The sequence below is a fragment of the Mytilus galloprovincialis genome, chromosome 11, assembly GCF_965363235.1.
Source record: "Mytilus galloprovincialis chromosome 11, xbMytGall1.hap1.1, whole genome shotgun sequence".
NCBI classification, from domain to species: Eukaryota; Metazoa; Mollusca; class Bivalvia; order Mytilida; family Mytilidae; genus Mytilus; species Mytilus galloprovincialis.
The window spans coordinates 51,789,238-51,801,025 of NC_134848.1; the positions used below are offsets into that span (position 1 = coordinate 51,789,238).

The following is an 11,788-nucleotide window of genomic DNA, read 5'->3' on the forward strand; positions in this document are numbered from 1 at the left end:
TGATCTTTAAATACATCAGTATAAAATGACTTAGCAATAGTCTCCGCTATCTATGCATTTCTTGCAATGATAACAAAAAAATGTTCGGGTTGTATTTCTCCATAAAACGAGTTTTGTTAAACTTTCAAAGAGATCGTCTTTATTTATATAAATATGAAGTTCAACTGTAGGCATAAGGGTTTAAAACGTCATAGCTTCGTCGCAACTTGGGTTAAACACTTCCAAGCTTTCATTCAAAATCTCGAGTATTTTTCTTTATTAGAATTGATTTGTTATAGTAGTTATGATTTTGTTCATGCTTTATAAGAGTGAACCGCATATCGCTTTATGTATATATACAAAAAAACGTTATTAATTTCAACTGTTTTACAATTAGTCTGTGGAAGACAATAGTAGAAATACAGATGAGGATGAACATACGCAAAATGACGAAGAGGACAGTTCAAAAGGTAATATACTAGTATTCGAAATCCATACTGTACACAGATATTGTCTTCAAATTAATGGAACTGTGTATAAGTAAAATAAATGAAAAGGTGTTTTACAGTAATTTACAAATGTATATCAAGCCAAACAACCAATGACTATGAATGGCTATAACACAAGATAAGGGAGATGTAGGGTGAGAGACATATCGAAAAGTAAATCCGAATGTTTGTTTTTTATTTGGTAGGTATATATCATGTAGGTATATTATTGACGTAAGAAAAATTTCGTAGCACATTCATTTCTAGCCTCATTTAGTATTACTGTGGTCGAATTTTGTATTTAAATCGTGCATAAATTTCTCAGTTGTCATATTATAATGATCTTAAATGTGTCAGACTCAATAGAAGCAACAAAAGTTGACTCATCAATTTGTCACGCATACTAATTTTCACAATTTAAAATGAGAAAGTGTTTTTGATCAATTATACTATCCATAGATATGAAACCTCGATGAAATTTCGCCCCATAACTATGGACTTATCAATAACTACAAAAACAAGTATTAGCCTTTCAAAAAGGACTAGCCGTCTCTTAGCTGATGAAAATGGAAAGTGTTCTCGCTTTGTAGATTAATTCATTTAGAAAATCCACGTGCATCAATCAACAAATTTTACCACACACGTGAGGTCACACGTTATGAAGTAGTTACATATCGTTTAACATTGTTGTTTACGAAACTCCAGAAGATTCAGCTATTTATAGATAAAAGTTACCTGTGTACCAATATCATGAATATGCATGATTAATGACCAGGCAAACTCTAATTGCTAGAATAGAGAGGACAAATCCGATACTCTACGGGATTGAAGGACATTAACTAGGTTTGGATTGTCCTAAGCAATCAATAAACTTTGATTATTCACGTCTCGTAATATCTTCCAATCAGGTAGTAAGAAGCATTCACGCAATGACTGCCCATCGTTCAATTCTTAATATCGTCTCCTCGGAGACGGTAATCACTGAGACAGTCGCACTCCATCCACACCTTCGGCCGGCTTCCAGCTAACGGTAGTTTTCTAAAATATACCGTTCTAACGAAAGGTTAGGAAATATGTAAACTATGTCTTCAATTTGATTCGAAGTTTATTTCTTCTTATATACATTTTATTATGCTTTGAAGTGCATGCAAAATACATTTGAAGAGATTTATTACAGTAGGTCAAAAAATATTTGTTTTATGGGCTTTTATGTAATCAAATTGGAGAAAGCGGACAAAATTGATATGTAATTTCACCGGTTGCCCCTTAATAACTACAGTTTTCAACTTTTAAATGTTTAAGTATAATAAAATGAATTGGAGAAAAGAAAAAAAATGTACTTTTGTGTTTGTTTCAGATACGCCAGAGATTTCTGAAATAGACGTTACGCAGGTGACATGGGTGAGTGAATTCAAATAGAACTGTTTGGATACAATATATTTTAAAAAAATTGGTGCAGTAATGTGCGGTGCTTTGTAAATATATTTATCAAAAACACATGGTGGGCGTGGACCAGTGTTTGCATCCAACACTAAATGATGAGTAGGTTCAAAGTACACGTATGGGGTTGTTTCATATTTTGTTTCCCCTACGGTTAAGTAGAAATATGAATATATACAAAAATAAGTTCAAGATCAACTTCGTACGTTATCTTTTTACAGCTTAATAAAGACAGTCCAGATGACACGGAAGTTGGAAACAATGAAGAAGAAGAAGAAATAGATGAAGGTAATATAATTATGCTCGAAGGTCGAGGGGATTTGAACAGCCCTTTTTTCTGCGGAGGTCTATTAAATGTCAATATTAAGTTAATAATTGATCTTTTGCTGTCTTTCTATTTGTCAAAAACATAACAGAAGTACACAAAAAGCACTTGAAGAAGTCTAATTCTTATTTGATATATGAATCAATCAAAACCCAATCAAGACCTCATTTACAACTTACTGACCATTGAATATTCTGAACAACAACTAATTATTATATGTATAATATTTGATGTTTTTAATCTGAGATTAAACATGAGATAGATTCATAAAGACTAAACCTTAGAAAACAGATATTAGCTTTTCAAAAAGCTTAGTTTCATAAATTCTTATCGAATAGACTTAGATGCACAAGGTCCTTCACACTATTCAACGGTTAACTGTTCAATTTGGTTTTTTTCTCAATTTTATTTGATTCTGTAATTTGTCTTAAAGTCATAAGAAACGAGTGACCGGTGAAAAACAATGTTCTTCCAATTCTTCAACCAATGCATACAAACATCATAAACTTAGTCTTCTGTGCACGAATTTCTCATTTTCTTCGTGTAAATTTCGTATAATCGTCAATTTTTTTTCAATCGGCCAGTGTTGGTGTGAAAATATGGCAGGTAATTAAAGTTCGTGTTTTGAATCCGAAGTTTAACGATTGTCACCTGTTTGTCAACAATCGACATAAAATCAACAAAAAGCATGGAAATTGAGCACGTGTTTAACATGTAAATTCAGATAATAGTTTATTTTAAGAACATTCATGCGTATTGTGATCACCGGATTTTTACGAGGTGGGTCACACTGAGGTCACTTTGCATACGAAAAATATGTCGGGGGAATTGCCTGGAAGCAAGCAATTAAAATAAAGTAAACTTCTTCTAAATATGAATAAATTAAAGAATTTTCTTCAGAAAAAAGTATATGTACATAAGTTTTATAATGAAAACTATCCATTGAGTTATAAAAAACATATGCATTATTTTTTTTGATTTGAGGTTTCTTATGACTTTAACTACAATTAATACATGCGAATGCAAAATAATTACTGTTGTCTGTTCAGTCCAGTATGGAATTACAATGTTCAAGTTCTCAAAATGACCTCAGGTTCAATAATTTGTTTTAGTTTTCTTTGATTTATGTGCTAAACTTATTTCAGTCATACACATTGAAACTAATGGGTAACTTTCAAAATTTTCTAGTTAGACATGTTTTTATATGAATTGCATTGATTCGATTTTTATATTTTTAGACAATGCTAATACCTTTAATTGACATAACAATATCTTTATTTTCATTTGTTTAATTTATTGTAGGGCAATACAACTTAGAATCAGTTTGGTTATCTAATGTAAGTGTGTTATACCTTTGTAAGCACATAAGATTATATGAACTGACATTTAGAATTGAGAAGTTGACTAATGAATTGTAATTCTAAAACAAAACAAACAAATCAAACGAAATTCTCAAAATAAATATACAATAGTTATACATCGTTGGAAAATTTAATATAAAAATAGTTTGAACAAGCTTTAAAAACAGGACGAAAAGAAGGCTTGCCGACAATGTACATTTGTTTTATCCTGCAATTCACACATGGCTCATGAGCGACACTGCGTTATTTGTTAAATCCAAGTCAGTACCGCTGACTTTTTCAAATAAATTCAAATCGACATGGTTTAAATGCGGACCACGAAGAGGATCCCAAAATGAAACGTTACCCAGAAAGAATATCCAATTTAACGCTTTCTCAACATGAAAGTGAGTAACGGGAGACTTTATTTGTACTCAGAAAATAAAGCAGACATTTATTTGATTATTTCAGGATCATATGAATACATCGATTTACTGATAATTCTTACATGCTTTATTAATCCCAATCACTTTAAATAACAAAAACTAGATCATGATTCTTAATTTGAAACATTTGTTAATTTTTAGATTAGTATACTTTCATCTTATACCTTCATTTCAGATTGACTCTGCATTAAATCACATACTCGGGATCATGATATGTGATGATTCAAAATGGTTAGTAGATTTTATTACCGTTAATAAATTCACGAACATCGTGATTTACTTTTGTTACGCCAAAGTATGAAAGGAGTTAATTTCAACATGCACTAGATCACACCCGCGAAATCGCGGGCATTAAGAGCTTGGTTGAACGTATGTAAACTTTTGTGGAGAAAAAAATTGTAAAAGATTTTGTGTCTAGAGAATTTCAGTTAAAAATTTCATGTCTGGAGAAATTCAGAAAAGGTATCAAAATTCATAGGCACTTAGAAACTCTGAGCTTGGAAACAGTTTTAGCCCTCTGCCTCGTTTCCAGAGTCCGTTTTTTATTCTGTTAAATTGATTTTATTTTCAAATTTCTGTATATTGTGAACATACATATACTGTAAATAAATTGTACTTTCTATTAACTATCAATTTCAAGTTTCTTCACCTAGGCGATCAATGCTATGTTTGGTAGAGAATCTCCGCTATCAACGGATCAAGATCATTGTCCTGTCGACCCGAGTAATCTTAAAATTTACTATGTGCAATTTTTAAATCGGAAGTCTTGTTTGACTTAAAAGCGAAATCGCGGCCATTTTTAGCTTGCTTGAAAGTATGTAGGATTATTTTTTGTAAAAGATTTTATTTCTGTAGAATTTAATTTACTGAAATGATATCAAGTCATATATGTACATAGAGACAGGACAATATTTTAAAGCCCTATCTCTTTTTTTCAAAGCCCGTTATTATTCTGTTTTCTGTTGTATTCCATTATTTTTCGTTTCTGTATACTATGAAAATAGTATCTATATTATCTGAAAATGAAAATAAATAATTTTGATGTGGATGCTGTTTTTTGGTCATTGACCAGCTGCGGTCCAAATTTTCAATAAAAATTCCATTAGGGTTGAGTAAGTTATTAATTACTGAAAACTTTAACCTCAAACTTATTCTCCTTGTTAACTTAAAAAAATAAACAGTACGTTCATTTGAAAGTACGAACAATTTGCTCTCGATACTGTTTTTTTGTCTATTTTTGTATAGTAAGCTATACATGGCCCATAAGTGACAAACGAGAAAACATACAATCATCATTAATTTTTTTTAACATTAATAAGTGTAAAGAAAAAATATAATATATGGCAACTGATTTAAAGAAGCCATTATTAGAAACACTTATTCTAGAAGATAGATATCTAAGTTGTTCAAGTAACTGTGTAACTCCTCTAGATATTAAATTATATATTTATGTTATTGTTATTCATCAGCTTTTTTTAACGGTGTAGTTTAATAATCTAACGAAATGTTGATCAGAAATGTATCCATTATACAGAACAAAGCTAGTCAATTTTTTGGATATTATTTATTTTTCAAATGATGTATAATGTTTAGTCACCATACCCTAGCTCTTAAGATTCCTCGTCATGAGAGTTTCTTCTTTTTATGTAGCATTCTAGGCTTGTCTTCGGTAATTGCGAGCTTTTTAGTAAAGGTGTTATTTTTGGTAGCACGAACTTGACTCGAGGGAATGCAAATAATGTTTCTGAATATTTATACTTAAAAAGAAACATGGTACATTTAATAAATGTTGCGGGAATCTCGTTACAGGAGATATACTTAATTAGAATTTTGTCTTTTAAAGCGATGAGGTTGACCATGAAAGACACCATGAATTTCTGAGAACACCAAACAGAGTTCAACAAAGGGAGCATGATACCTACGGTTTTGGTTATCATGTCTTCTCGGAAAAGGTAAGACTTATATTGGTATTCCTTGAAGTTTTAAACGAACAAAATTAGTTTTGTTTTACAGTGCTTGAAAGTAAATAAATCAATATTAAGGTGTTAAAATGTTTGTTCACATATTAATTAAAAATAAAGATATTAATCATATTGAATACCATTAAATGTCAATACACCGATGAAAAGAATATATAATTTACTATTAAGTTTGTAAGCGTTTATTCTTATTTTTGATAATTTCGTTTCTATAAACAATTTCATTTTAACCGTAATAAGTTTCATTTAATTTCAGCTGGTCTATGATATTGGTTTAACTCTATCGCAGAAATTATTGTATTATCCGAAACTGCCAGGGTAAGTTGTCATTTTTATGCCTCATCAAGTAAAAGATGGGGTTGATATTATTTATCCCTGTCCGTCCTTCCGTTTCATCATGGGCATATACTAGTAGTTAATTATAACTCCTCCAACAGTTTAAAATGAAGTAAGTTTTCACTGTGCTGGCTGTTTGTACATATATATTGATGGTGAGGGTTTTAATTTTTTTTTTTAAACAAATATTTGTTCTTTTTGGAAAGGGGGCTTAATTAGTTACTACTGGAATCACTAACCAGTCAAACATTGAGGTTATGAGTTCGAACCCCGTGTTGGTGAACTCGACTTCCATGTTAGTTGACTAACCGGGATTGTCAGTTCTCCGATCGAAGGTCAGTGGTTTACTTATAATGAAAAACTGGACACCACGAAAGAGTCTAAAAGCGTTAAAAACAGAATTAAACAATCAATTCATTTGGGAGACTTTTTAACTTCGTCGGTTTTTTTTAGTATTTACTTGCATATATGAGGAACGTTTTTATACGTTTTAATTGTTTCTATACTGCACTACGTGCTCTTAAATATTACTATGCATGTCTTTTTAAATCTATTTAATATTTGTGGCAAAACGACTCCAATAACTATTCCAGTAATCATTTTTAAATCTCGTTACAGGAAACCATACACCTCAGCAGTAGTAGAGCAGATACGGGGACTTGCAGACTGCAAATTAAAAGGACTGTTTACTGTTAATACTACGTATGTATTGTTTTGGTTTGGTAATTTTATAAGAATATCTAAGTTCAAATCTATTAGATTCATAGACAATGCGACGTTGCTTAGAAAGATTGACAAACAAACAAAATATTAAAAAGAAAACCAAGAAAAAAAAAGCGAAGAAATTTTAACATGTCAATTATAAATATTAAATGAATAATACTTCATTTTAAAAATTGTACTGTGTAAAATAGGATTACCAACGAGACAGCATCCCAGCAGAGACAAAATGACATAACAGTTTAGCCACTACGCTACGTATCGTTTTAGAATGCATACTCTCCATTGTGTAAATGTTGTCGTTTGATTACGCATTTATTACATTTTTTTTTTAACTCTTTTTCAGTTTTGCTTCAAAGTACATCAGAGACGTGGTCTTGAAGGAGATAATGATTTGGCTATTGTGCCGAAGCAGCAAATGTCCATACCAATTTGCCAACAATAAATGTTTGTCAACAGAACATCGAGTTGTGAGGAAAGGATTGAGAATTTCGATTTAAATGTGTATTCACGTCTCAAAAAATCAATTTGTAGCTAAAGTTTATTACTTCTTAAAAATACATAACAGACGAGACAAAAAAAACCCATAAAAACTCTGATAAAAACCGATCTTCTTCTATCTATAGCATTTATAATAATAAAGCCTTGAACAATACGCAATGGCACAATTTGAAAATAAAATATAAAATATATTACTATATAGTGTTTCCATATTATTGCGAAAAGGGTTATGAAAAACGATTTTCCTTTTTTCCAAAATTTGTCTTTATAATTTAAAGAATGAGATTATCAAATGACAACTGCATGTGGTTTATTGATCCGATTTCTTTTACGAAATCTTTTCAAATTTTCCTAACTTGTCGGCTATTACGTATTCTTTCATGGTAATTTTTCGCGATACACCGAATGTTTAGTTGCGAGAAAAGCATGATTATTTAATTTTTAGGAACTGATTGTACTTGTATTTTTATAATTATCTGGCTTTCTTTAAATGACATTCACAATGAAATAATCAATAATGAATATGCACAAGAGAACAGTTGCAGATATGTTTAAATGTATTTATCTTTAATCTTTCGTCTTGTTTTTGTAAATGTGCAGTGGGTATGTCTTGATCCAGTGTCAAAGTTTATTAGTGTTCTTCTCAACAATAGGTGTACATTCATGCCAGGAAGATATCAATAATACATTGGGGTGGTGCTTATCTGTAAAATGTTTCGTAAATGATTGGTTCTGGTTGTATTTTGGTCACTCCTCCCAATCATCCAGATTGATGGTTGTAGTAATTATTTGGACAGATATCATTTCAAGCTCGATTTGATATGCTTAATAAAATTTCTACAGGTCATAAAAATTGTATTTTGGTGTACGTTTAATATGTATTAGATATAGTTAATGATTATTTTGTGTGCCCAATAATGTTTTTATTTACTCAAGGATTTGTTTTGTTTATCAATGTTTTTTCAGTGTCAACTTATTAAGAAAAGAATAAGAATAAGAATTTTATTAGGCTGAAATCCAAACAATCGGATTGTTATTATGCATTTGTATCATTCAACAATATTCTTTTATAACTGCTGTGTACTTTATTCTGAAAGAGATCGAAAACGAAATCCCGCCACTAGGGATATAATCTTTAATGTTATTATTTACCCCAAAACATTTAAAACAAATTAGATATTAAATGTTTAAGTCATTTTCGACCATCAATCAATCTTTTTATATTTTCTATTAATACATTTGAGAACATTTGATATCAAAATATGAACAAATAATCGTTTTCAATATTTAAAATTGCACAACAGAACATATGCTCAATTTAGATGTGGAGTTGCGCCTTTAAAATTGAAACTGGTCGTTACAAAATACTAGATTTCGATAAACCATCGTGTTTCAATTGTGATAATATAGAAGATGAAAACATGTTTTGTTAACATGTCATTCATATGAAGATCTAAGCCAGTCTTTATTAATTGATATAAATCATCACCATAATTATATGTTTTTAACTTTATCGGATGATAAAAATGGAAATGTTTGTAGTTCTGTAGCAGAAACCTGCCATAATGTGACGAAATAGTATTACTATTGTTTACAATGGTCTTATGAAGATGATATTTTTTTATGTGCAAATGTATATACATGTATTGAATGTGCATGGTAATACTGCACTTTTTGTTGTTTTATCAAAATAACAAAACTATGTTTTATTCTGATGTTTTAATATTGTAAATAACAGTGTCTAATAGTTCTTATAAGAATGACACATGCATTCTAAATTTTATGAATGTACATTGAATTTCATAGTGTGTTAATATTTGTTTGTATGTGATAAGACTATAGTAAACTATTATACTTTAATCAGAGACATATATGTCTCTGCTTTAATATAATAGAAGCGGAAGCGGATTAGGTAAAATGTGAAATGTCAAAAATTAATTTTATGGGTCAATAAATTCAAAATAAATTATTGCCATTCATTATAAATAAATTTCTACCAAAAATAAGACTCAAAGAACTTTTTATTATTCATATTAACAATAACAACGTACGTACACACATGTTGGCGTATGAATACACAACGTCAGAGTGGGCGTATCGCCATAAAAATTGACAACATTGAAAATAAAACTAATACTTTTAACCAATCAGAAGACAGTAAATACTACAAATTTATTTATTAAGACATGTTCCAAAAATAATCAGTTATTGATTAAAAAAAAATCCGCAACTTATATACGAATAATAAACAAATCTGAGAATGTATTTTTGTAGTTATAATGACGATGTGCACAGAACAAAATAAAGTTTACAATTTATAGTATTATAGTTTTTATTTATACTTATTACATTTTCTTTGTTCATTGTTAGTCTGATTTCATTGTCTAAATACGTAAAATGTCTATCTGATGATGAAATGATTCATTGCTGGGTAGCTGGTGGCTTTACTTCAGTGGCAAATATTTCAGGCATATTCAGGGCAAGTTTACAATTTAAACAAACCATACATATACGATACGGAATGAGATGAGTTCTTCTTTTATTTTTTATAAGAATTACGAAAACATAGTCTTTCTATATAGTATGCACGCCCGTAACGGTGTGAAAAGGGTTCATTATCAGCAGGTCATATATTAGCAGGTGATGTTATAAGTGAAGAAATAAATGGTCGATAGATGCCTACAGGGAGGGGCAATATCTGCAGTTGATGTTAAAAGTAAAGAAAGAACCTATGCAGGAGCAGATCAAGAATTTAAGGTTAAGGGGGGCACAAACGTTAATTGTTTTCAAATAAAATCAAAGTTTTATTTTATTTTCTCGATACATTGTTAACGGTCGCAGGACATTTGACGAACAAATTTTAACTACTAGGCGACATTTGAGCGCCGACATTTTCGGCCCGACATTTTCGGCCCGACATTTTAGCGAAAACTTACCTGTTTATACTTTGGGCATAAGTTCAGTGTAGTTCATAGCGAACAATTAATGGTCAAGAGTCGTTCCATGCCAATTATAATGAATAATGTCATAGTTGTCACCCAGCTATTATGTTGTTTTTTCATTGATACTACTATCAAATTGTAAGCAACAACATATTAAATAAAAATACGAAGTATAGACGAATGTGCAAAATCTAGACAAGATAACCAAATGCTAGAAGAAATTTTTAACGTGTGATTAAATCTTTTAGACATTCAGTGCTGTGTTTTAATGGACATCATATTTTTTATTTTATGCTCTCCTCCTGGGTATGAGTTATAGTGCACCCTTGAGACCAAGTATCAAGTGAATGACTGACAGATGGACGGAGAATATATCCATGTTCCGCGAGAGCCTCTGAGTTATTATGGTTAATTCTACTTCATTACAATCTCAGAACACCCCGAACTTATGCCCTTATGGATTAATATTGCATATTCGAGTTTATAAAGCTACATGCAGTTATAAAGCTGCAATCCAAAACAGACGCCAAGGATCATGCGAACATTAATTTTATTTTGATTCTGAGTTTCTCTGCAACCTAATCTACATCAAGACACCAGGATTTGTTGAACCCTTATCTATATAGTAATATCAGGTAATATCTTAAGATGCATTTACGAAGTTGTGCTGGTGGGTGTATATTTTGTTTAGGGATCACATGCATCAAGGAATTGTATATTTAAAATATACAATTCCTTGCATGCATGTAGTACGGTTGCACGGCTCGAGGGCCTTGATAGACCCTTTGATAGTTTACAAACTTTCTCAATTTGATGGAGAGAAAAAATATTGTGGTCAAGCAGATAACAAAATTGTTTGTCAATCAGTAATTATTTTCAAGATCTTTTTTAACTGGTAAATAATAGGGAAACGACAATGAAACAATGAAAATCACAAAGGTGAAGCCATGTAACAGTAACAGTGAAAGGGAGATAACACTTTTATACAAATATACATCCAAGCGTATTTTGTTTACTTTTCTTCAAAATCATTAATTGTTTTTTAATAATATAATTTTCTTTTCGTAAGTCATCTAAAGTGATATACCGACTAGACCAATGATTATATTTACATACAAACACGCTTTCTCGACCAAACCAATAACAACGTTTTATACCTGTTGTTTACAATTTGGTTCTTAGTAGCCGTATCTATATGTATGGTATTAAGACATGAATTGGTTCTAGAATTACTTCCGGTTCTGCAATAACTTGGTTCTAAATTAACACACGCTGACGTCTACTTATCGTTC

General features: G+C 30.7%; 1 protein-coding gene and 1 long non-coding RNA gene across 2 annotated transcripts; both read left to right on the forward strand.

The window, feature by feature from the left end:
• Positions 1-376: 376 nt before the first annotated feature.
• On the forward strand, positions 377-2,182 carry LOC143051893 (uncharacterized). Its single transcript, XR_012970936.1, has 3 exons — positions 377-449; positions 1,825-1,868; positions 2,129-2,182. It is a non-coding gene; the product is annotated as an uncharacterized LOC143051893 (long non-coding RNA).
• A 1,353-nt stretch (positions 2,183-3,535) lies between these two features.
• LOC143051224 (uncharacterized) lies at positions 3,536-8,486 on the forward strand. The gene is made up of 6 exons (XM_076224199.1): positions 3,536-3,569; positions 4,194-4,249; positions 5,862-5,970; positions 6,254-6,315; positions 6,952-7,035; positions 7,400-8,486. The coding sequence occupies exons 2-6, from the start codon at positions 4,227-4,229 to the stop codon at positions 7,551-7,553; spliced, it is 432 nt and encodes a 143-aa protein (XP_076080314.1). The 5' UTR covers positions 3,536-3,569; positions 4,194-4,226; the 3' UTR covers positions 7,554-8,486.
• Positions 8,487-11,788: the final 3,302 nt, after the last annotated feature.